At 44.1% G+C, this 27391-nt stretch overlaps 1 protein-coding gene across 4 annotated transcripts in view; it reads right to left on the reverse strand.

The window, feature by feature from the left end:
* sema5ba (sema domain, seven thrombospondin repeats (type 1 and type 1-like), transmembrane domain (TM) and short cytoplasmic domain, (semaphorin) 5Ba) overlaps positions 1-27391 on the reverse strand; it is a 541923-nt gene that overhangs the window by 316564 nt on the left and 197968 nt on the right. For 3 of the 4 annotated variants that reach the window (XM_063051326.1, XM_063051325.1, XM_063051328.1), the window contains one exon: positions 17620-17813. In XM_063051326.1, coding sequence (XP_062907396.1) covers positions 17620-17761 — 142 coding nt within the window. In that variant the 5' untranslated portion in view covers positions 17762-17813. Of the gene's footprint in view, positions 1-17619; positions 17814-22719; positions 22786-27391 lie in introns of all 4 variants that reach the window. The other variant, XM_063051327.1, reaches the window with a different exon arrangement.

Raw genomic sequence — 27391 nt, forward strand, 5'->3', positions numbered from 1 at the left:
ATGTAGTGGATAGGAGACATTGTCCAAGATGGCATGCAACTTGGACAGCATCCTCTTTTCAGACACCACCGTCAGAGAGTCCAGTTCCATCCCCACAACATCACTGGCCTTACAAATGAGTTTGTTGATTCTGTTGGTGTCTGCTACCCTCAGCCTGCTGCCCCAGCACACAACAGCAAACATGATAGCACTGGCCACCACAGACTCGTAGAACATCCTCAGCATCGTCCGGCAGATGTTAAAGGACCTCAGTCTCCTCAGGAAATAGAGATGGCTCTGACCCTTCTTGTAGACAGCCTCAGTGTTCTTTGACCAGTCCAGTTTATTGTCAATTCGTATCCCCAGGTATTTGTAATCCTCCACCATGTCCACACTGACCCCCTGGATGGAAGCAGGGGTCACCAGTACCTTAGCTCTCCTCAGGTCTACCACCAGTTCCTTAGTCTTTTTCACATTAAGCTGCAGATAATTCTGCTCACACCATGTGACAAAGTTTCCTACCGTAGCCCTGTACTCAGCCTCATCTCCCTTGCTGATGCATCCAGCTATGGCAGAGTCATCAGAGAACTTCTGAAGATGACAAGACTCCGTGCAGTAGTTGAAGTCGGAGGTGTAAATGGTGAAGAGAAAGGGAGACAAGACAGTCCCCTGTGGAGCCCCAGTGCTGCTGATCACTCTGTCGGACACACAGTGTTGCAAGCACACGTACTGTGGTCTGCCAGAGCATCTGGAGGAAATCCACGCGGTCACATGGAGAACATACAAACAGCAGCTGGAATGGAACCCAGGTCATTGATGCTGTAATAGTGTTCTGCTAATAGTTACACTACTGTTCCACCCCGCGAGACACACGTGGAGTGTGAATACACTCAGTTATGGTACTCAGTAAAGGACCCCAAGAGCTGGGAGAGAGAGCATAAACCCCATCACACACACACTCACAGAGACACGCACACACACATACACACACACACACACACACACACACACACACACACACAGACACATACACACTCACAGACACACACACACACACACACACACAGGGACACATACACACTCACAGACACACACACACACACACTCACACTCACAGAGACACGCACACACACATACACACACACACACACTCACACTCACAGAGACACGCATACACACATACACACACACACACACACACACTCACAGACACACACACACACACACACACACTCTCACACTCACAGAGACACGCACACACATACACATACACACACACACACACACACACACACACAGGGACACATACACACTCACAGACACACACACACACACAGGGACACATACACACACACATACACACGCACACACACACAGGGACACATACACACTCACAGACACACACACACACACTCACACACACACACACACACACTCACACTCACAGAGACACGCACACACACACACACACACTCTCACACTCACAGAGACACGCACACACACATACACACACACACACAGGGACACATACACACTCACAGACACACACACACACACACACACAGGGACACATACACACACACATACACACACACACACACACAGGGACACATACACACACACACACACACACACAGGGACACATACACACTCACAGACACACACACACACACACACAGGGACACATACACACACACATACACACACACACACACACACACACACAGGGACACATACACACTCACAGACACACACACACACACGGACACATACACACTCACAGACACACACACACACACACACTCACACTCATAGAGACACACACACATCAACTCCTTCACTCACCATCTCACAAACACAAAAACTTATCAAACTTATTCATATAAACACAATTTCTATCATCTACCACATACACTCTCACACAGATAGACTTTCATCATGAACAAAATCTACAGCACAAACACATACATTTTATGGCACACACACCCTTAACATGCACATGCCAGTGATTCATTCCACACACAAATGCTCACACAACATATATAGACTCACCCAAATTCAAACTATCACATTCTCACAGGCACTTTCACAGGAGCTCAAACTATATTATACCATTGAATTTCAACATATACACATAAGCACTAAAATGATATGGCTCACACAAAATCTATCATGCAGGATGGGCTGAATAGCCTGTTTCCTTATTCCCTACTATGTTCGCATACGCAAGCTCAATCAATTCTCCTCTCTCTCTCTCTCTCTCTCTCTCTCTCTCTCTCTCTCCCTCTCTCCCCCTCCCTCCCCCTCCCTCCTCCCCTCCCTCCCTCCTTCTCTCTCTCTCTCTGTCTCTCTTAATCTCTCTCACTCCCCACACTCAGTTCACACATAAAAGACTGCTTTCAGCATAGTAAGTCTCTGTAAACACATCAGGAAACACCAAGGGAATGAAGTCAAAAAGTTCAGTTGTTACCACTATGTGAAATGCTAATACTTTGCCTATATAAACCAGAAGATGTTACTGTAGAAACTGTACTTTTATCGAGGGCTGAAATAACATTTTTACCCATCTTCACTAATCCAATACCAATCTCAGCTCTTTCCACTATTGCAGGGTCATACGAAATTCCTGTAAAGGAATCCAAAGCTCAGGCCAAGACCAGAAGTATTTACTGAAGTTGGTCCGAAAACTCCCAAGTGGATGAGAAGTGTTGCAGTTTTACAGCCAGAGGCTTTGAATGGTTTAAGCCTTCCTTCTAAAGTTCAAAGTTCAAAGTAAATTTATTATCAAATTAACACACACAACACGCTGGAACTCAGCAGGCCAAGCTGAATTCTCGTGTTTGTGATTGTTATTAAGGTACATATATTTTACTATATACAACCCTGTGGTTCATTTTCTTGCAGGCATTTACAGAAAAATAAAGAAATACAATAGAATGAAGGAAAAACTACACTAAAACAAAGATTGACAAACAACCGATGTGCAAAAGAAGACAAACTACGCAAATGCAAATATATAAAGAAAAAATACCCAGAACATGAGTTGTAGAGTTGTCCACAGGCTGTGTTCAGTGTTGTGGTGGGTGAAGTTAACCAAGCTGCTTGAGGAGCCTGATGATTCGAAAGGTCAGACGTGCAATCTCACACTTCCTTCCCTTTCATCTGTCCTCCTCCCTTCACACCTGTCCAGAGAGGACAGCAAGCTCACTCAAAAGCACGGGCAAAAGGGAAACCTGCATTTATATACACAAGTGATTCTGCAGATGCCAGAAATCCAGAGCAACACACACAAAATGCTGGTGGAACTCAACAGGTTAGAAGGCATTTATGGAGAGGAATAAAAAGTTGACATTTCATGCTAAATTTACATAGCACCTTTCAGAAACTCAGGACCTCCCTCTCCCCACACACACAAAGTGCTTTTAGCCAATGAAATAAAGTTTCTTCTGTAGCAACATAGCAGACCCAATCGGGTGATGGAATTTGACGTCAGTATTCTAGATCAATAGTCCAGACTTCTGAATCGGTGCCCAGTACATATAATGCATACACACACTCCTTTCTTTACAAGATGAATGGAAAGCAAAGAAAGCAGACAGCTCCGACCACTGAAACAAAGAATATCTTTAAACAGAGAATAGTCACTTGATGGTAAGGAAAGTGGATCCTATCTTTCTTGATACTGCACTATTCCAGAACTCTGCAGATCCCATGTTGGCACATTTATTTCTGCAGGGCTGCATGCTTCTGAAATTTCCAGAGTTTCTTTTTCTGGATGCTGGAATTTCTTCCAAAAGCTGAGCAGGAAGATACAACAAGCTGTATTCTGATGAACAGTCTCGGCCCAAATCATCGACTGCATATTCCTCTCCATAGAAGCTGCCTGACCCATTAAGTTCCTCCAGCATTTTGTGTACGTTGACCCTCTGTAAGGAGTTTCTTTGCAACTCAGTTTAAAATTAACTTTGTGTCCCCTCATTTGAGATTCTCCCACGAGTGGAAATGAGAATCTTCCCCATTGCAATGCTGCACTTAGACTTGCTGAGTTCCTCCAGTATTTTGTGCACGTTAAACTGCATCATGTGTTCTGCAACCTTCAGTGGGATGGAACAGGATGTAAAGGGCTGAAAGGACTGGCTTTCAAAATAAACACACTCTGTAAATCACAGACCATCGCAGGGAAAGCCCTCCCCACCACTGAGCTCATCTACAAGGAGCGCTGCCAAAAGAAAGCAACATCCATCATCGGGACCCCAACCATCCAGGCCATGTTCTCCTCTAGCTGTCATCAGGAGGGAGAAGCATTAGGTCCCACACCACCAGGTTCAGGAACAGTTCATACCCTTCAACCATCAGGCTCTTGAACCAGCATGGATAACTTCACTCACCTCAACACTGAAGAACTTCCACAACCTATGGACTCATTTTCAAGGACTCTACAACTCTTGTTCTGAATATTAATTCATTCACTCATTCATTTTTTTGTATTTGCACAGTTGTTTGTTAGTCTTTGTGTGTAGTTTTTCATTGATTCCGTTGTATTTCTTTGTCCTACTGTGAATGCCTGCAAGAAAATCAATCTCAGGGAAGTATATGGTGGTGTACACACACACACACACACACACACACACACACACTTTGGTAATAAATTTACTGGTGCATCTTGAAATCTACCATTGTCCTTACTTTGTCAAGAGTTTCGGGACTAGTTCAGGCTCAGTGTGATCAGATTAGACCATAACATAAGATACAGGAGCAGAAGTAGGCCCATCAAGTCTGCTCTGCCACTCAATCATGGGCTGATCCCAGTCTTCCAGTCATCTCCACTCCCCTGCCTTTGCCCCATACCCTTTGATGCCCTGGCTAATCAAGAACCTATCTATCTCTGCCTTAAATAATTCTGCACTATACCCCAAAATAAAATAAGATAAATAAATGTGGGACTTTGTTGAAGGCCTTGCTAAAGACAAATAGACAACCTACTTTGCCCTACCCTCATTTACCCTGTTGGTTACCTCTTCAAAGAGCTCAAACAGATCTGTCGAACATGAACTTCCCATGCCCATGAAAGAAGCGGTGACATTGTCAGTGAAGATGTTTATCGGGATTTACAGATGGATCTTCATCAGCTCAGGAAGTGGGCAATGGAATGGCATATGGAGTTAATTTGGATAAGTACAAGGTGGTGCACTTTGGGAAGGTAAGTGAGGATTGGACTTCCACAGTGAACATTAGGGGCCTGGGGAGTTGTAGAACAGAGACACCTAGGAGCACAAGTTCAAAGTAAAATTCACTGACAGAGTACAGTACATCGTCGTGACTATCCCTCGAGGTCGAGGATGATGGTCTTCGTTCTGTTGATCTACTTATGGGCTCTCAAGTGGCTTATGAGTCCAATCTTGTCTTTGAAAGTTCTTCCGCATTCAGGACAGGTAGTTCCAGATGGCAGATCAGGCTTTGGTTGTTGTTGCCTCTCTTTCGATTTTCTTCCCTTTTCTTCTAACTCTGCACGTCTGTTGGCTTTGAAAGTTGCTGTTCCTTCTCGGATGATGGCTTGCCAGAGTTTCCTGTCCTTGGCATTGGTTTCCCAATTGTTGATGTCGATGTTACATTTCTTCATGTTGACTTTTAAGACGTCTTTGAATCTCTTCTGTTGTCTGCCCCTTTTACGTTTGCCTTCTTTAAGCTGGGAGTAGAAGATTTGTTTTGGCAGACGTTCGTCTTTCATCTGAACAACATGACCGCTCCATCTTAGTTGGTTCTTGATGACGTAGGCTTCAATGCTTGTTGCTTTTGCTTCATCTAGCACACTGACATTGGTTCTTCTATCTTCCCAGCTGATATTTAAGATGTTTCGAAGACAGCGTTGATGGAACTTTTCAAGTGCCTTCAGATGTCGTCGGTATGTTGTTCAGGTTTCTGATGCATACAGGAGCGTTGGGACTGCCACTGCTTTGTACACTAACATTTTGGTGTCTGTTTGGATGTCACGATCATGAAAGACTCTTGTTCGGAGACGTCCAAAAGCTGTTCCAGTGCATTTAAGACGATGTTGGATCTCGTCATTAAGGTCGACTTTGGAGGAGAGGTGACTTCCAAGATACGGAAAGTGGTCCACGTTTTCCAGGGTTGTTTCACCAAGTTGAAATGATGGTTCTATCCGATTTGTCTCAATTGGTGACGGTTGATAGATAATCTGAGTCTTCTTCGAATTGATGGTAAGTCCAAGTTTCGTGTATGCACAGTTGAAGGCAGTCAGAATCTGTTGTAGGTGGTTTTCTGAAAGAGCTGCAACACTGTTGTTATCTGCATATTGGAACTCGATGAGGGAACTCGTGGATGTCTTCATTTTGGATTTGAGACGGGCAAGATTGAAAAGTCTGCCATCTGTTCTGTAGACAATTTCGATTCCTGGGGGTAGGTCATTCTTGATAATGTGGATGATTGAGGCAATGAAAATGGTGAACATACATATCACCGTATACAAACCCTGAGATTCTTTTTCCTGAGGGCATACTTAGCAAATCAAAAGAATAGTAACTGTATACAAGATCAATGAACAACAAACTGTGCAAGTGCAAATATAAATAACCAGCATGAAATAACAAGATAAAAGAATCCTTAAAGTGAGACCAACAGTTGTGGGAACACCACAAATAAAAGTGTAGTTATCCCCTCTTGTTCAAGAGCCTGATGGTTGAAGGGCAGTAATTGATCTTGAACCTGGTGGTGAGAGTCCTGGGGCACTTGCATCTTCTACCTCATGGCAGCAGTGAGAAAGAGCATGGCCTGGGTGGTGAGGATCCTTGATGATGGATGCTGCTTTTCTATGGCAACATTTGGGAGGGCTTTACCCGTGATGTACTGGGCCAAATCCACTACCTTTATTGTAGGATTTTCTACTCAAAGGCATTGGTGTACCCATACCAGGCTGTAATGCAGCCAGTCAGCACACTTTCCACTGCATATCTATTGAAGTTTGCCAAGTACTTGATTCCCAGATGTAATGTGGAAGATGGGGTAGTGAAGATTCCCTGATGTAATGTGGAAGATGGGGTAGTGAAGATTCCCTGATGTAATGTGGAAGATGGGGTAGTGAAGATTCCCAGATGTAATGTGGAAGATGGGGTAGTGAAGATTCCCTGATGTAATGTGGAAGATGGGGTAGTGAAGAAGGCTTTTGGCACATTGGTCTTTATCAGACAAGGCATTTGAGTATAGATGTTAGGATCACATACAAAATGCTGCTGGAACGCAGTAGGCCAGGCAGTATCTCTAGGAAGAGGTAGAGATGGTGTTTTGGGCCAAGACCCTTCGTCAGGACCCAGGTAGAAGTTAGGATGTTATGTTGCAGTTGCACAAGACATTAGTGGGACACATCTGGAATACTATCTCCAGTTTTGGTCACCCAGCTACAGGGGAGCTGTTATTAATCTTCAAAGAGTGAAGAAGCAATTTTCGATGACTAGAAGAACTGAGTTATGGGGAGAGTTTGAACAGGTTAGGACTATATTCATTGGAACATAGGAGAATGAGTGGTGATCTTATAGAGGTGTATAAAGTCAGGAGAGGCAAAGACAGCGTGACTGCACTGAGTCTTGTTTCCCGGTTTGGGAATTAATGACCAGAGGTTTAGCGTGAGAGGGACAGATTAAACAGGAACTCCTTCACCCAGACTGGGGGATTTTCATTATATGAAATGAGCTGCCAGAGGAAATCATTAATGAAAGCACATTAACATTTAAAAGGTATTTGGGCTTTTACATAGATATAAAAAGTTCATTTGGATATTAACAAAAGGGAGACAAATGGGATTAATTTACGTATGAATCTTGTTCTTGGTCAGCATGGGCCAGTTGGGCCAACGTCCCTATTTCTGTGCTATGGAACTCCATAACTCTATGACTCCAGTGACTGGCAGACATAGAAACATAGAAACATAGAAAATAGGTGCAGGAGTAGGCCATTTAGCCCTTCGAGCCTGCACCGCCATTCAGTATGATCATGGCTGATCATCTAACTCAGAACCCTGCACCAGCCTTCCCTCCATACCCCCGATCCCTTTAGCCACAAGGGCCATATCTACCTCCCTCTTAAATATAGCCAATGAACTGGCCTCAACTGTTTCCTGTGGCAAAGAGTTCCACAGATTCACCACTCTCTGTGTGAAGAAATTTTTCCTAATCTCGGTCCTAAAAGGCTTCCCCTTTATCCTCAAACGGTGACCCCTCATTCTGGACTTCCCCAACATCGGGAACAATCTTCCTGCATCTAGCCTGTCCAATCCCTTTAGGATTTTATATGTTTCAATCAGATCCCCCCCACAATCTTCTAAATTCCAACGAGTATAAGCCTAGTTCATCCAGTCTTTCATCATATGAAAGTCCTGCCATTCCAGGAATCAATCTGGTGAACCTTCTTCGTACTCCCTCTATGGCAAGGATGTCTTTCCTCAGATTAGGGGACCAAAACTGCACACAATACTCCAGGTGTGGTCTCACCAAGACCTTGTACAACTGCAGTAGTACCTCCCTGCTCCTGTACTCGAATCCTCTTGCTAAAAATGCCAGCATACCATTCGCCTTTTTCACCGCCTGCTGTACCTGCATGCCCACTTTCAATGACTGGTGTATAATGACACCCAGGTCTCGTTGCACCTCCCCTTTTCCTAATCGGCCACCATTCAGATAATAATCTGTTTTCCTGTTTTTGCCACCAAAGTGGATAACTTCACATTTATCCACATTAAATTGCATCTGCCATGAATTTGCCCACTCACCTAACCTATCCAAGTCACCCTGCATCCTCTTAGCATCCTCCTCACAGCTAACACTGCCACCCAGTTTCGTGTCATCCGCAAACTTGGAGATGCTGCATTTAATTCCCTCATCCAAGTCATTAATATATATTGTAAACAACTGGGGTCCCAGCACTGAGCCTTGCGGTACCCCACTAGTCACTGCTTGCCATTCTGAAAAGGTCCCGTTTATTCCCACTCTTTGCTTCCTGTCTGCCAACCAATTCTCTATCCACATCAATACCTTACCCCCAATACCGTGTGCTTTAAGTTTGCACACTAATCTCCTGTGTGGGACCTTGTCAAAAGCCTTTTGAAAATCCAAATATACCACATCCACTGTTTCTCCCCTATCCACTCTACTAGTTACATCCTCAAAAAATTCTATGAGGTTCGTCAGACATGATTTTCCTTTCACAAATCCATGCTGACTTTGTCCGATGATTTCACCGCTTTCCAAATGTGCTGTTATCACATCTTTGGTAACTGACTCTAGCAGTTTCCCCACCACCGACGTTAGGCTAACCAGTCTATAATTCCCTGGTTTCTCGCTCCCTCCTTTTTTCAAAAGTGGGGTTACATTAGCCACCCTCCAATCCTCAGGAACTGGTCCAGAATCTAAAGAGTTTTGAAAAATTATCACTAATGCATCCACTATTTCTTGGGTTACTTCCTTAAGCACTCTGGGATACAGACCATCTAGAATTCGTCATATCATTTCATTCACCCTGACTTCAACAGGGGTGCTCCCCAGAGCTAGATTCTCATTTCCTTGATTTGCTCCCTGTATCCCCATGGCAATGTGCAGAAATACAAAACCAGCTCAATCTTTAGGTTTGCTGATGACTCCGCAGTAATCAGTCAAATCAACAATGATGATGAGAGTGAGTATAGGGAGTATATGGTGTTGAAACAACAACCTGGACATGGTAAGAGAGTTGGGTGTAGACCTAAGGAAGCAGGGTGATGAACACAACTCTGTCCTCATCAGTGGGGTTGCTGTAAAGATGGTTCCCAGGCAACCATCTCACCAGCAACCTCTCCAGTTCCCTCCGTTCTGACATAGAACCATAGCACCATAGAACACCACAGCACAGAAGACAGGCCCTTCTAGTCTGTGCCGAAACATTATTCCGTTAGTCCCATTGACCTGCATCCAGTCCGTAACCCTCCAGACCTCTCCCATCCATGTACCTATCTAATTTATTCTTAAAATTTAAGAGTGAGCCTGCATTTACCACGTTAGATGGCAGCTCGTTCCACACTCCCACCACTCTCTGAGTGAAGAAGTTCCCCCTAATGTTCCCCCTAAACCTTTCCCCTTTCACCTGTAACGTTTCGTTATATTGGCTCGTGTATGTCTAGGGGAAATCCCACCCAGCAGCTGCCTCAACACTCCCCACAGCGTCGGTCGCCGCCCGAATCAATCCCAAACATCAATCATCAGCCAGCACACCCAGTAAATTTTAACAAGTACACTTTATAGATATTACTAATTCTATGACATTAATATGAATTTGATACAGAGGAAAGTAATGAAAAAAAAAGGCGCCAACACTTATCGAAGTCCAAGTTCTTTGCGCGCTACCGTTGGAGCTCAATCGAATTCTGAAGACCACCCGAATCCTGTCGACTCACGGCTCCGGATCACCCGGAGTGATCGACCAGAGCCTCTCCGCACGTCTGCGGTCCTCCCCGTCTCTCCTCCGACTCCCCGCCAAAAACCTCCGCACGTCCGCGGTCTTCCCCGTCTCTCCTCCGACTCCCCACCAAAAACCCCCACACGTCCACCGTCCTCCCCGTCTCTCCTCTGACTCCCCGCCAAAGCTCAGTCCACAGTCATATCATACAGCATGGTATCCGAAAACAAAACGATACATAACCACCCATTGGCTAATAGAACCCTGTTATCTCATTTTAAATAAAACAAACTGTTAGCGCAAACTCTCTTCAGCGTTAAAGCACAACAAAGCCACATTCCCCAGATTAACATAACAAAGTCACCATTTTAAATGTAACAAAAGAAAGACCCCGTACACACCCTAAAGCCATGTCCTCTTGTATTGATCTCTCCTAATCTAAGTAGAAAGAGCCTATTCACATTTACTCTGTCTATACTCCTCATAATTTTGTAAACCTCTATCAAATCTCCCTTCATTCTTCTACGCTCCAAGGAATAAAGTCCTAACCTGTTTAGTCTTCCCCTGCAACTCAACTCCTGAATACCCGGCAACATCCTAGTAAATCTTCTCTGCACTCTTTCAATCTTACTGCTATCCTTCCTATAGTTAGGTGACCAGAACCGTACACAGTACTCCAAATTTGGCCTCATACAACCTCTTATACAACCTCCCCATAACATCCCAACTCCTATACACAGTATTTTGATTTATGAATGCCAGGATGTCAAAAGCCTTCTTTACAACCATGTCTACCTGTGACACCACTTTCAGGGAATTATGTATCTGAACTCCCAGATCTCTTTGTTCCTCCGCACTCCTCAGTGCCTACCATTTACTGCGTATGACCTACCTTGATTTGTCCTTCCAAAATGCAACACCTCACACTTGTCTGCATTAAATTCCATCTGCCATTTTCTGACCCATTTTTCCAGTTGGTCCAGATCCCTCTGCAAGTTTTGAAAGCCTTCCTCGCTGTCCATAACCCCTCCAATCTTAGTGTAATCAGCAAACTTGCTGATCCAATTTACCGCATTATCATCTAGATCATTGATATAGACAACAAACAACAATGGTCCCAGCACAGATCCCTGAGGCACACCACTAGTCACAGGCCTCCAGTCTGAGAAACAATCATCCACTACCACTCTCTGTCTTCTCCCACACAGCCGATTTTGAATCCAGTTTACAACCTCTCCATGGAAACCTAGTGTCTGAACCTTCTGAACTGACCTCCCATGCAAGACCTTGTCAATAGCCTTACTAAAGTCCATGTAGACAACATCCACAGCCTTTCCTTCGTCTACTTTCTTGGTAACCCCCTCGAAAAACTCTACAAGATTCGTTAAACACGATCTATCACGCACAAAGCCATGTTAACTATTCTTAATCAGCCCTTGGCTGTCCAAATACTTGTATATCCGATCTCTCAGAACAATTCACCTACTACTGATGTCAGGCTAACCAGCCTGTAATTACCTGGTTTACTTTTGGAGCCTTTTTTAAACAACGGAACGACATGAGCTACCTTCCAATCCTCTGGCACCATACCCGTGGCTAAGGACATTTTAAATATTTCTGCCAGGGCCCCTGCAATTTCTACACTAGTCTCTCTCAAGGTCCGAGGGAATATCATGTCAGGCCTGGGGGATTTATCTGCCTTTATTCGCTGTAAGGCAGCAAGCACCTCCTCCTCTTTAATCTCTATATGTTCCATGACACTACTGTTTGTTTCCCTTCCATCCATATACTCTATGCCAGTTTCCTGAGTAAATACTGATGCAAAAAAATTGTTTAAGATCTCCACCATCTCGTGAGGCTCCACACATAGACAACCACTCTTATCTTCTAGGGGACAAATTTTGTCCCTTACTATCCTTTTATTCTTAATATACTTGTAGAAACCCTTTGGGTTTACCTTCACATTATCTGCCAAAGTAACCTCGTGCCTTCTTTTTGCCTTCCTGATTTCCTGCTTCAGTATTTTCTTACATTTTCTATACTCTTCAAGTACCTCATTTGTTCCTTGTTGCCTATACCTGCTATACACCTCTCTCTTTTTCTTAACCAGATTGCTGATATCCCTTGAAAACCAAGTTTCCCTATGCCTGTTAACATTGCCTTTAATGCTGGCAGGAACATGCAAACTCTGCACTCTCAAAATTTCAGCTTTGAAGGCCTTCCACATACTGAACACATCCTTGCCAGAAAACAACTTATCCCAATCCACTCTTCCTAGATCCTTTCTCATTTCCTCAAAATTGGCCCTTCTCCAATTTAGAACCTTAACTCAAGGACCAGACCTATCCTTATCCATAATTAACTTGAAACTAATAACATTATGGTCACTGGACCCAAAATGTTCGCCTACACATACTTCTGTCACCTGACCTGTCTGGTTCCCTAATAGGAAATCAAGTATTGCATCCTCTCTTGTTGGTACCTCTATATGATTTAGAAAACTTTCCTGAACACATTTGACAAACTCCATTCCATCTAAGCCTTTCACAGTATGGGAATCCCAGTCAATATGTGGAAAGTTAAAATCCCCTACCATTACAACTTCCTGTCTCTTACATCTGTCTGCTGTCTCTCTACAGATTTGCTCCTCCAATTCTCTCTGACTATTGGGCGGTCTATAATACAATCCGATTAGTGTGGTCACATCCTTCCCGTTCCTCAGCTCCATCCATATGGCCTCTGTAGACGAGCCCTCCGGGCTGTCCTGTCTACGCACAGCTGTGATATTCTCCCTGACTAGTAATGCCACTCCTCCCCCTTTCATCCCTCCCCCTCTGTCACGTCTGAAACAACTGAACCCCGAAACATTAAGCTGCCAGTCCTGCCCCTCCTGCAACCAAGTCTCACTAAAAGCAATAATGTCGTAATCACGTGTCAATCCACACCCTAAGCTCATCTGCCTTACCTACAATACTCCTTGCATTGAAATAGATGCACCTGAGAACATTTCTATCACGTACAAACCTTATACATGCAGTTCTCGCATGACCTTTATCCTCCTCCATCTCACTATCTGCTCTAACACTCTGGTTCCCCTCCCCCTGCAAATCTAGTTTAAACCCCGCTGAGCAGAACTAGCAAACCTACCTGCAAGGATGTTAGTCCCCCTCCAGTTCAGGTGCAAACTGTCCCGTTGGAACAGGTCCCACCTTCCCTGGAGCAAAGCCCAATTGTCTAGAAACAAGAAGCCCTCCCTCCTGCACCATCTCCTTAGCCACGTATTTAGCATGGTGATCAAGATAGCACATCAGTGTATGTGCTCCCTTAGGCATCTGAGAAGACTTGGCATGTCAATGGGGATTTTAAAGATGAGCTTTATTTGTCACATACACATCGAAACATACAGTGAAATCTGTCATTTTGCGTCAATTCAAATTCTGTTGGGGCTGTCCACAAATGTCGGCAAGCTTCCAGCACTAACATAGCATGGCCATAGCTTACTAAACCGACTCCTAACTGTACATCTTCTGGAATGTGGGGGGAACCTGGAGCACTGAGGAGAAATCCCCTCCCCACAGTCACAGGGAGAACATACAGACAGCGATGGCTGAGTGATCACTAGCACTGTAAAGCTATGCTGCCACTCTCCAACTTCTACAGGAAACATCCTGGTGTGACAACGGCTCAGCTCTAATCTGACAGAAAATGCAGAGTGGTAAATACTACCCAGTCCATAACAGAATTGTCGCTTCTTCCTATCCTGTCTCCCTGCACAGTGCATTGCATCAGAAAGGCTAACAGTATTGTCCAGTACACCTGCCACACTGGCCATTCCATTTTCTCTCTTCTCCCTTCTGAGAGAAGGTACTGCAGCCTGAAAGCTCGGATGACCAGACTAATGAACATGGTACTGCCAGGTTCATGGACTCACTCAGTTATTCCGTTACTATGGATTCCGCATTTCTTTTTTGCACTATCTCAGATGATGCCCATCACAATATTCTGGTGTTTTATGCTCATTGTTGTATTTATTATTACCACACATACTGTTTACTCCATGAGTTTCACACGATCAAGGAAATTCATTGCCCCCTGACAATAAACTAACTGGATCTGATCTGACAAAGAGAGAAACCCCCGAGTGTGATCTATAGAGGTAGTGCTATTTACAGATAGCATCTGCAGCCCAGAGGGGAGCAAGACATCCAGGTGCAGATGAAGTGGTGAGAAGAGTTGATGTAGTGAGATACTGGCTACATCAGAGAGCATCTGCTTTTGTTGCAACTATGTGACCTGTGGTTCATCATCTGGACCTGCAAAAGAGGAATTTGCCTTGTGACACACTGAAGATTAGAGAACCCAGTTAGGTAACTTTTATTGGACCTCTCACCTTCAGTAGAGGGAAAAAGTGCTGCCTTCAAAGCTCAAAGTAAATCTATTATCAAACTACATATACTGTATGTCACCAAATACTACCATGAGATTCACTTTCTTGTCACTGAAAAATAAAGAAGTTCAGTCTAATTTATGAAAACCTATACAAAATACTAGAGTGCAAATAATGAAAATAATTAAAAAGTAAATACATGTTAGAGGGTTGCAGAGTCCTTGAAAGTGAGTTTACAGTAGATGCAGTTCAGGAGCCTGATGGTGATAGAGTGGTCACCATACAAACTGTTATCCAGGTACAATCAGGTACATCCTCTGCATGACCTACCGATAAGCTGCAAGCACCCTTTCAAACAGGCTATTGACGCTGCTCAACGTCTGCATCAGAAACACGAGATTCTGCAAACACTGGAAATCAAGGCAACTACACAAAATGCTGGAGGACCTCAGCAGGTCCAGCTGCATCCATGGAGGTCCTGATGAAGGGCCTCAGCTCGAAACTTTCACAATTTATTCCCCTCCATAGATGCTGCTTGAACTGCTGGGTTTCTGCTGCATTTCATGTGTTGGTCTGTGTTGGAAAGTTGATTTTCTACACAGAGAACAGTACACTATATAGCCTCTCAAACCTTTGAATACACCTCTTATACAATAAAAGTAAACTCTCAATATCTCCGTCTACCTCATCGTTGTTCCTGCACCTTATTTGTCTACCTGACTTTGGCAATAACTATGCTCTGCGTGCTGTTTTCCTTTTGTACTATCTTGATACGCACTCTGTGTGAATCACGTATAACTCTGTGTTAATTGTATGGAATGCTCTGTCTGAATGATATGAAACAAAAACTTGAGGCATAGCAGTTAGTATAATGCTTTATAGAGACCCAAGTTCAATTCCCACTGGTGCCTTTAAGGAATTTGTACGTTCTGCTTGTGACTGTGTGGCTTTCCTCTGGGTGCTCCAGCTTCCTCCCACATTCCAAAACAATGCAAGTTCACATTAGTAAGTTCTGGGCATGCTCTGTTGGTGCTGGTGACACTTGTGGGCTGCCACCAGCACATCCTCGGACTGTGTTGCTCACTATGTATACAAATGTATGTATTGTTATTTGTTTGTTTATTGTTCATGCCTTGCACTCTACTGCTGTCACAAAACAACGGATTCCATAACATATGTCAGTGATAATAGACCAGATTCTGGTTCATCAGGCTGCTGAACTAGAGCAGTTAACTTCACTCACCTCGGCACTGAACATCCACAACCCACAGACTCACATTCATGGACCCTACTACTCAAGTTGTCAGGTTTATTTATTTACTCTTTTTTAAATTTGCACAGTTTGTCTTCTTTTGCATATTGGGTGTTTGTCAATCTTTGTGTGCAGTTTCCATTGATTCTATTGTATTGTATTTCTTGATTCTACTGTGAATTCCTGTAAGAAAATGAATCTTAAGGTAATATATGGTGACATATACATACTTTGATAGTAAACTTACCTTGAACTTCGAGTCTCTTACCACGGGACACCCAACTCCTTGACCCTTCCTGTGGTCATAACATTTGGTCGCAGGTCACTAGGGACTGCTGGATGAGGCACGGTGATACAGTGATTGCTTTTCTAAGAAAGAGATGATATAGAGGGTGCTCTCCTTGGATGAGGAAATGTGTCCCACAACTGCAGTTTGGTCCAGGATTTAGGGGTGTTCTGATCAACAACAGGGTGATCAACACTTCCACCACCACCATCCTACATCCACATCAGCCACTCTTCCGCACAGCTCCTCAGCACCCTGAATCCCCTGATGCATTGTCACCTTACACTTAAGACTCCGCATCCCATATGTACACTGACACAGTCACTGCTGCCACCTCGAAGAGTTCCTCTTGCCAAAAGTCACTTTGTCATTTCCCATCAGTGTTGAAATATACATAGGATTGTTTTTATATTTATATTTATTGTGGCTTATTTGATTTTTATTGTGTACTTTATGCTTACTGTTCTTTTTTTATGTAGCATCAGATCAGGAGTAACAATCATTTCCTTCTCTGCACTCTTGCACAAAAGAGTGACAACAAACAATTTTGCATCTTGAATCTTGAGTGCAAAGAGCAAATAACCATATCTCAGAATTAAACACAACTACGGCATGGCTAGAAGTTTGGTTGGGTGGGGTGCAAGGTTTCTGAAAATGGATTATGACTTTATTCTCAGGGTCAGGCATCCCTCAAAAGGACTCTGCAGAGAGTGGTGCGGACAGTCCAGCACATCTGTAGTTGTGAATTTCCCATGATTCAGGGCATTTACAAAGACAGGTGTGAAAAAGGGCCTGAAGGATCACTGGGGACCTGAGTCACCCCAACCACAATCTATTCCAGCTGCTATCATCTGGGAAATGGTACCACAGCATCAAAGCCAGGACCAACAGGCTCTGGGACAGTTTCTTCCACCACACCTTCAGACTGATCAACTCATGCTGACTTGAGTGTATTTCTGTGTTACATTGACTGTTCTATTTACTATAAATTATTATAAATTACTATTGCACATTGCACATTTAGAAGGAGACATAACATAATGATTTTTATTCTTCATGTATTTGAAGGATGTAAGAAATAAAGTCAATTCAATTCAATAAGGTTCAGACTCCAGATGATTTAATCTGTGTAAACAATATGCTTTATCTTGGTACATGTGACAATAAAAACCAAAAACTCAAAAAAAGACTTTATAAGATGGAATTCAAAGAGGACAGAGGCAAATGTAAAATGCTTCACTTTCAGAAATGAGCTGAGCTAGTGGTTCCATTCCTCACCTCTGAAGAGGACCATGGGATGCTCCTTCCTGCCACACTGCGCGAGGTGCTGTGCACTCATGAAAACAAGGCCGTTACCGCTGATGAGGATTAGGAAACACGGGATAGACAGACAGCAGGTCACCAGTCGCCAGGTCCCCATGGTAGCTGTCAATCCTCTTGGCTACCAAGGTGGTGGGATTTGGGAGATGTGTCTGAAAGGAAACAGATTAGATTATCCACTGTGCACATTCACAAACTTGCTGGCAGTCAAATTCAAAGTCACGTTTATTGTCACATCAAGAGTACTTGTACACACAAGTGCAATGGAAAACAGTATCACAGACACACAGCATCAGGTAAGCAACGTTCACAAGAACAGAATTAGAACAAGAAGAAAATGCTAAGTCAATTTTAATGCAAAGTAATTAGAGTGGCCATAGTGTTGCTAAACTGCAATGAATAGGGTTAGACCATAAGACATAGGAGCAGAATTAGGCCATTCAGCCCATTGAGTCTGCTTCACCATTCCATCAATGAATTCCACAGATTTGCCACCCTCTAACTCAGGGGTTCCCAATCTATTTAATACCACGGACCCTTACCATTAAGCAAGGGGTTCGTGGACCTCAGGTTGGGAACCTCTGCTCTAGCTAAAGAAATTTCCCTTCATCGTACAAAGAAGGTTCACCAGATTGATTCCTGGGATGGCAGGTCTTTCATATGAAGAAAGACTGGATGAACTGGGCTTGTACTCGTTGGAATTTAGAAGATTGAGGGGGGATCTGATTGAAACGTATAAGATCCTAAAGGGATTGGACAGGCTAGATGCGGGAAGATTGTTCCCGATGTTGGGGAGGTCTAGAACGAGGGGTCACAGTTTGAGGATAGAGGGGAAGCCTTTTAGGACCGAGGTTAGGAAAAACTTCTTCACACAGAGAGTGGTGAATCTGTGGAATTCTCTGCCACAGCAAACTGTTGAGGCCAGTTCATTAGCTATGTTTAAAAGGAAGTTAGATATGGCCCTTGTGGCTACAGGGGTCAGGGGGTATGGAGGGAAGGCTGGGTTCTGAGTTGGATGATCAGCCATGATCATAATAAATGGCGGTGCAGGCTCGAAGGGCCGAATGGCCTACTCCTGCACCTATTTTCTATGTTTCTATGTTTCTATATTCTGAAGCTCTCTGCCCTCTGGTCCTTGATTCCCCTACGATAGGAAGCATCCTCTCCACATCCACTTTATCTAGGCCTTTCAATATTTGATAGGTTTCAGTGAGATACCCCCCCCATTCTTCTAAACACCAGCGAGTACAGGCCCAACGTTGTGTCAGTAGGTTGAAGCTCATTTACATTTCATCTAATAAACAGTTCTCTTCCACATAAGATGTTGAGCTCCTGCAGTGTCCCTGTGGAGCTCAGTTCAAGCCTGGGGTCCTCAGTCTCACAATCTGAACACCTCAGGCTAACAACCTCAAATCCAAAATTCTGCTGCAAATTCCTTGGAATGTGGGGCTGAAAACACAAATGGGAAACATTGCATGCTGGAATTCTGAAGGGGAAGAGCTGGAAGGAGAATGCTGGATGGGCAGTATGGGAGTACTGCAGTTAGCAAAATGTTTTACAGTGGCAGTTGTAAGATTGGAGCTTAATTTGCGACGCTGTCTGTAAGGAGTTTGGAAGTTCAGCCTGCAGACATGTGGGCTTCCTCCAGGTGCTCCAATTTCCTTCCACATTCCACAAAGCTGTACGGGTTAGGGGTTAGGTGTCTGCACGTTATGTTGGCCACAAAAGCATGCCAACACTTGTGGGCTGCTCCCAGCACAGCCTCCGACTCTGTCGGTTTTGACACCAACGCAAAATGTGTGTTTCGATGGACATGAAAAATAAAGCTAACCTTTATCTTTCTTTTTATCTTTATGCAGCAGCATGAAATAGATCTGGAGGGCTACGGTCCAGGTGCAGGTCAATGGAACAAGGCAGAATAACAGCTCAGCACAGACTAGACAGGCCAAAGGGCCTGTTTCTGTGTTGCAGTGCTCTGAACCCTATGACCTCCTGCATATAAAGATGCTTCCATTTTTCTATCTTGAAATACCTGGCTGTAAGTTTTAAAATCACATAGCCAGAATCAGAATCTGTTTATTATCACTGACATATATCATGAATTTGTTTTGCAGCAGCAGTACATAAAACAGACTGTAAATCATATCTATGATGATGAAGTACTTTCAGAGCTTTGTCATGGCTAGAATCAACTTCTGTCTCAGCAATGAACTGGAACCACTGCAATTTGCCTATCGCCACATTAGGTCTGCAGCAGACGCAATCTCAACGGCTTTTCACATGGCCTTAGAAACATTGCTGGGCAATAGAAACATCTATGTCAGGATGCTGTTCATTGACTATAGCTCAGCGTTTAGCACCATCATTCCCACAGTCCTAATCGATAAGCTACAGAACCTGGGCCTCTGTACCTCCCTCTGCAATTGGATTCTTGACTTCCCAACCCGAAGACCACAATCTCAGAAGGGAATCAGAATCAGGTTTATTATCACCGGCATGTGACATGAAATTTGTTAACTCAGCAGCAGCAGTTCAATGCAATACATAAACTAGCAGAGAGAATAATAATAATAATAATAATAAATAGAATAAAACATAATAATAATAGATAAACAAGTAAATCAATTATATATATTGAATAGTTTTTTTAAAATGTGCAAAAACATTAATATTGTATATTTAAAAAAATGAGGTAGTGTCCAAAGCTGGAATGTCCATTTAGGAATCGGATGGCAGAGCAGAAGAAGCTGTTTCTGAATCGCTGAGTGTGTGCCTTCAAGGCTTCTGTTATCTCCTACCTGGTGGTAACAGTGAGAAAAGGGCATGCCCTGGGTGCTGGAGGTCCTTAACAATAGACGCTGCCTTCTTGAGACACCACTCCTCGAAGATGTTCTGGGTACTTTGTAGGCTAGTGCTCACGATGGAGCTGACTAGATTTACAATCTTCTGCAGCCTCTTTCGGTCCTGTGTAGTAGGCCCCTCCATACCAGACAGTGATGCAGTCTGTCAGAATGTTCTCCACAGCACAACTATAGAAGTTTTTGAGTGTATTTGTTGACATGCCAAATCTCTTCAAACTCCTTATAAAGTATAGTCACTGTTTTGCCTTGTTTATAACTTCTGTGTCGATTGGTGATAACATCTCCTCCTCGCTGATGATCAACACTGGCACACCTCAGGGGTGTGTGCTTAGCCCACTGCTCTACTCCCTCTACACCCATGACTGTGTGGCTAGGCATAGCTCAAGTGCCATCTATAAATTTGCTGATGACACAACCATGATTGACAGGATCTCAGAGGGAGTCGAGAGGGCGTACAGGAGCAAGATATACCAGCTGGTTGAGTGGTGTTGCAGCAACAACCTGGCACTCAACACTAGTAAGACCAAAGAGCTGATCGTGAACTTCAGGAAGAGTAAGATGAAGGAACACAAACCAATCCTCATAGAGGGATCAGAAGTGGAGAGAGAGAGCAGCTTCAAGTTCCTGGATGTCAAAATCTCTAAAGACCTAACCTAGTCCCAACATATCAATGCAGTTATGAAGAACAAGACAATGGAACACACATAAAAGTTGCTGGTGAACGCAGCAGGCCAGGCAGCATCTCTAGGAAGAGGTGCAGTCGACGTTTCAGGCCAAGACCCTTTGTCAGGTTGTTTGCGTTTTAATGGCTATATTTCATTAGAAGTTTGAAGGGATTTAGTTTAGCAGCTAAAACACTTGAAAATTTTGTGGAGAGCATTCTGACAGGCTGCATCACCATCTAGAATTGGGGGGGGGCTACTGCACAGGATCAAAGTAAGCAACAGAGAGCTGTAAAAATGCTTCCAGAAAGCAGCTTCCACTACCCAGGGCATGCCCTCTTCTCACAGTTACCATCAGGTAGGAGGTACAGAAGCCTGAAGGCACACACTCAGCGATTCAGGAACAGCTTCTTCCCCTCTGCCATCCAATTCTGAAATGGACATTGAACCCAGGAACACTACCTCATGTTTTTTAATATACAGTATATTACTTCTGTTTTTGCTCTATTGTTAATCTATTTAATAGGTGCAGCCTGGTGGGTGGGGGAGGGCTGATGAAGTGAGAAGCTAGACGGTAATTGTGTAATTGCTGTACTTATTTTCTTTCTATATTATCATGTATTCCATTGTACCACTGCTGCTAAGTTACCAAATTTCACAACGCATGCTGAAGATAATAAATCTGTTTCTGATTCTGAAATTATAGTAAGAAATACACAAAGAAAAATATAAATAATTCAAGCAAAATGAGAGCAAAAATGTCGTGAGTTAGTGTTCACGGGCTCATTGCCCATTCAGAAATCTTATAGCAGAAGTTGAGTGTGTGTGTCTTAGACTCCCGAACCAACAAAAAGTCATTCCCACGAAAAGTACTGGAGGAACTCAGGTCAGGCAACATCTGCAGAGAGAAATAAGAGCCAACATTTCGGACCGAGACCCTTCATCAAGACTGGAAAGGAAGGGGGGGAAAGCAGAATAAGAAGGTGGGGTGGGGGAAGGAGTACAAGCTCGGAGGTGATAGGTGCAGCCTGGTGGGTGGGGGAAGGCTGATGAAGTGAGAAGCTAGGCGGTAATAGGTGGAAAAGGCTGAAGATGAAAGCATCTGATAGGAGAGGAAAGTAGACCGTGGGAGAAAGGTATGAAGGAGGGGTACCAGGGAGAGGTGACTGACAGGTGAGGAGAAGAGAAGAAGTAAAATGGGAGAAAAAGTGGGGAATGGAAAAAGAGGGAAGGGGAGGGTTAAAAATTACTGGAAGTTAGAAAAATCAATATTCATGCCATTAGGTTGGAGGTTACTCAGGTATTCTTCATGTTGTATAGAGCAGGCCATGTCAAAATGGGAATGGGGATTAGAATTAAAATGGTAAAACTAAATCCTGCTTGCTACAGATGGAATAAAGGTGCTTGACCAAACAGTACCCTAATCTACTGTACATCAGGTCTCACCAATATAGAGGAAACCACAGAATCTCTTGCGTTTAAAAAGACACTCTCTCCACCTACCTACAAAGTGAGGCACTAAATTCGTTCAATACCTGATCATCTCAAATGCTGATTCAATGGTTTCATTCTTCCTTTGACTCCCCAGTCAATGCATTGCTCTGTAAGGTGCAAACAGTTTGTGATGCCAATCAGCGAGAAGATGTGGCTAGACAGAGGTAACAAACAGGACATGCTGCGCTAATAATACTTAATCTGGCCTTCCATCAGCCATTGAGACCCTGGATCAATCTCCCAGAAGGTCAGAGTAGGTCACGCATCTATTTGAAACCTTTCAGTTCAAAAACTCTCCAGTTAATTCACCTGAAATGTTACCCATTTATTAATTTGCTGTGTAAATACTGCGTCAGGCTCTCAAGGTTGATCAAGTTAATTTTAATCGCATTAATCAAATCACTGCAAAAAGTAACTGAGATGCAGGAAGACTGAATATTTGCAGGGATCTTCAAACAGCATTGTACTTGCATGCAGGAGGGACGGAGAGGAGTAGTGTCTCTCAGGCACAGGCGTGTGACATCGGGCAGTGCAGCGCGGCAGATTTAAAAGGAACAGAGCCTCATACAGTGGCAGCGTAGTTTGCAGGCGGTGGAGTGAGCCGGGAGCAGAGTGAAGACTTAAGGGCTTCGGCTCAACGGGCTTAGGCGGAAACAGGCGAGGCGAGGAAGGTTTGGTATTCATTTTCTGTTGTTATTTGAGGAGAGGGGCAGTATAAGTGTGAGGGCAGTTTGTTGTTCTCGGTGTCGGATGTGGGAGGCCCTGGAGTCTCCAAGCCTCCCGGACGTCTACATCTGCGCCAAGTGCATCGAGATGCAGCTCCTAAGGGACCGCGTTACGGAACTGGAGCTGCAGCTCGATGACCTTCATCTGGTCAGGGAGAGTGAGGAGTTGATAGAGAGGAGTTACAGGCAGGTGGTCACACCAGGGCCACAGGAGGCAGACAAGTGGGTCACGGTTAGGGGGGGGAAGGGGAAGAGTCTGGTAATAGAGAGTACCCCGGTGGCTGTGCCCCTTGACAATAGGTACTCCTGTTTGAGTACTATTGGGGGGGACAGCTTACCTGGGGGAAGCAACAGTGGCCGTGCCTCCGGCACAGAGTCCGGCCCTGTAGCTCAGAAGAGTAGGGAAAGGAAGAGGAGGGCAGTTGTGATAGGGGACTCGATAGTAAGGGGGTCAGATAGGCGATTCTGAGGACGCAGTCCAGAGACCCGGATGGTAGTTTGCCTCCCTGGTGCCAGGGTCCGGGATATTTCTGATCGTGTTCAAGATATCCTGAAGTGGGAGAGTGAGGAGCCAGAGGTCGTGGTACATATAGGTACCAATGACATAGGTAGGAAAAGGGATGAGGTCCTGAAAGGAGAATATAGGGAGCTAGGAAAGGGAGTTGAGAAAAAGGACCGCAAAGGTAGTAATCTCGGGATTACTGCCTGTGCCATGCGACAGTGAGAGTAGGAATGCGATGAGGTGGAGGATAAATGCGTGGCTGAGGGATTGGAGCAGGGGGCAGGGATTCAAGTTTTTGGATCATTGGGATCTCTTTTGGCGCAGGCGTAACCTGTACAAAAAGGACGGGTTACACTTGAATCCTAGGGGGACCAATATCCTGGCAGGGAGATTAGCGAGGGCTACTAAGGTGACTTTAAACTAGAATGGTTGGGGGGTGGGAATCAAATTAAAGAGGCTAGGCGAGAGGAGGTTAGTTCACAACAGGGGGATGGGAACCAGTGCAGAGAGACAGAGGGGTGTAAAGTGAGGGTAGAAGCAAAAAGTAGTAAGGAGAAAAGTAAAAGTGGCAGGCCGACAAATCCAGGGCAAGCATCAAAAAGGGCCACTTTTCAACATAATTGTATAAGGGCTAAGAGGGTTGTAAAAGAGCGCCTGAAGGCTTTGTGTGTCAATGCAAGGAGCATTTGTAACAAGGTGGATGAATTGAAAGTGCAGATTGTTATTAATGATTATGATATAGTTGGGATCACAGAGACATGGCTCCAGGGTGACCAAGGATGGGAGCTCAACGTTCAGGGATATTCAATATTCAGGAGGGATAGACATGAAAGAAAAGGAGGTGGGGTGGCGTTGCTGGTTAAAGATGAGATTAACGCAATAGAAAGGAAGGACATAAACCGGGAAGATGTGGAATCGATATGGGTAGAGCTGCGTAACACTAAGGGTCAGAAAACGCTGGTGGGAGTTGTGTACAGGCCACCTAACAGTAGTAGTGAGGTCGGAGATGGTATTAAACAGGAAATTAGAAATGTGTGCAATAAAGGAACAGCAGTTATAATGGGTGACTTCAATCTACATGTAGATTGGGTGAACTAAATTGGTAAAGGTGCTGAGAAAGAGGATTTCTTGGAATGTATGCGGGATGGTTTTTTGAACCAACATGTCGAGGAACCAACTATAGAGCAGGCTATTCTAGACTGGGTTTTGAGTAATGAGGAAGGGTTAATTAGCAATCTTGTCGTGAGAGGCCCCTTGGGTAAGAGTGACCATAATATGGTGGAATTCTTCATTAAGATGGAGAGTGACATAGTTAATTCAGAAACAAAGGTTCTGAACTTAAAGAAGGGTAACTTTGAAGGTATGAGACGTGAATTAGCTAAGATAGACTGGCAAATGACACTTAAAGGATTGACAGTGGATATGCAATGGCAAGCATTTAAAGGTTGCATGGATGAACTACAACAATTGTTCATCCCAGTTTGGCAAAAGAATAAATCAAGGAAGGTAGTGCACCCATGGCTGACAAGAGAAATTAGGGATAGTATCAATTCCAAAGAAGAAGCATACAAATTAGCCAGAAAAAGTGGCTCACCTGAGGACTGGGAGAAATTCAGAGTTCAGCAGAGGAGGACAAAGGGCTTAATTAGGAAGGGGAAAAAAGATTATGAGAGAAAACTGGCGGGGAACATAAAAACTGACTGTAAAAGCTTTTATAGATATGTAAAGAGGAAAAGACTGGTAAAGACAAATGTAGGTCCCCTACATACAGAAACAGGTGAATTGATTATGGGGAGCAAGGACATGGCAAACCAATTGAATAATTACTTTGGTTCCGTCTTCACTAAGGAGGACATAAATAATCTTCCAGAACTAGTAGGGGACAGAGGGTCCAGTGAGATGGAGGAACTGAGCGAAATACATGTTAGTAGGGAAGTGGTGTTAGGTAAATTGAAGGGATTAAAGGCAGATAAATCCCCAGGGCCAGATGGTCTGCATCCCAGAGTGCTTAAGGAAGTAGCCCAAGAAATAGTGGATGCATTAGTGATAATTTTTCAAAACTCATTAGATTCTGGACTAGTTCCTGAGGATTGGAGGGTGGCTAATGTAACCCCACTTTTTAAAAAAAGAGGGAGAGAGAAACCAGGGAATTATAGACCGGGTAGCCTAACGTCGGTGGTGGGGAAACTGCTGGAGTCAGTTATCAAAGATGTGATAACAGCACATTTGGAAAGCGGTGAAATCATCGGACAAAGTCAGCATGGATTTGTGAAAGGAAAATCATGTCTGACGAATCTCATAGAATTTTTTGAGGATGTAACTAGTAGAGTGGATGGGGAGAACCAGTGGATGTGGTATATTTGGATTTTCAAAAGGCTTTTGACAAGGTCCCACACGGGAGATTAGTGTGCAAACTTAAAGCACACGGTATTGGGGGTAAGGTATTGATGTGGATAGAGAATTGGTTAGCAGACAGGAAGCAAAGAGTGGGAATAAACGGGACCTTTTCAGAATGGCAGGCAATGACTAGTGGGGTACCGCAAGGCTCAGTGCTGGGACCCCAGTTGTTTACAATATATATTAATGACTTGGATGAGGGAATTAAATGCAGCATCTCCAAGTTTGCGGATGACACGAAGCTGGGCGGCAGTGTTAGCTGTGAGGAGGATGCTAAGAGGATGCAGAGTGACTTGTATAGGTTGGGTGAATGGGCAAATTCATGGCAGATGCAATTTAATGTGGATTAATGTGAAGCTATCCACTTTGGTGGCAAAAATAGGAAAACAGATTATTATCTGAATGGTGGCTGATTAGGAAAAGGGGAGGTGCAACGAGACCTGGGTGTCATTATACACCAGTCATTGAAAGTGGGCATGCAGGTACAGCAGGCGGTGAAAAAGGCGAATGGTATGCTGGCATTTATAGCGAGAGGATTCAAATACAGGAGCAGGGAGGTACTACTGCAGTTGTACAAGGCCTTGGTGAGACCACACCTGGAGTATTGTGTGCAGTTTTGGTCCCCTAATCTGAGGAAAGACATCCTTGCCATAGAGGGAGTACAAAGAAGGTTCACCAGATTGATTCCTGGGATAGCAGGACTTTCATATGAAGAAAGACTGGATGAACTCGGCTTGTACTCGTTGGAATTTAGAAGATTGAGGGGGGATCTGATTGAAACGTATAAAATCCTAAAGGGATTGGACAGGCTAGATGCAGGAAGATTGTTCCCGATGTTGGGGAAGTCCAGAACGAGGGGTCACCGTTTGAGGATAAAGGGGAAGCCTTTTAGGACCGAGATTAGGAAAAACTTCTTCACACAGAGAGTGGTGAATCTGTGGAATTCTCTGCCACAGAAAACAGTTGAGGCCAGTTCATTGGCTATATTTAAGAGGGAGTTAGATATGGCTCTTGTGGCTAAAGGGATCGGGGGTATGGAGGGAAGGCTGGTGCAGGGTTCTGAGTTGGATGATCAGCCATGATCATAAT

The sequence above is a fragment of the Mobula hypostoma genome, chromosome 6, assembly GCF_963921235.1.
Source record: "Mobula hypostoma chromosome 6, sMobHyp1.1, whole genome shotgun sequence".
NCBI lineage: Eukaryota > Metazoa > Chordata > Chondrichthyes > Myliobatiformes > Myliobatidae > Mobula > Mobula hypostoma.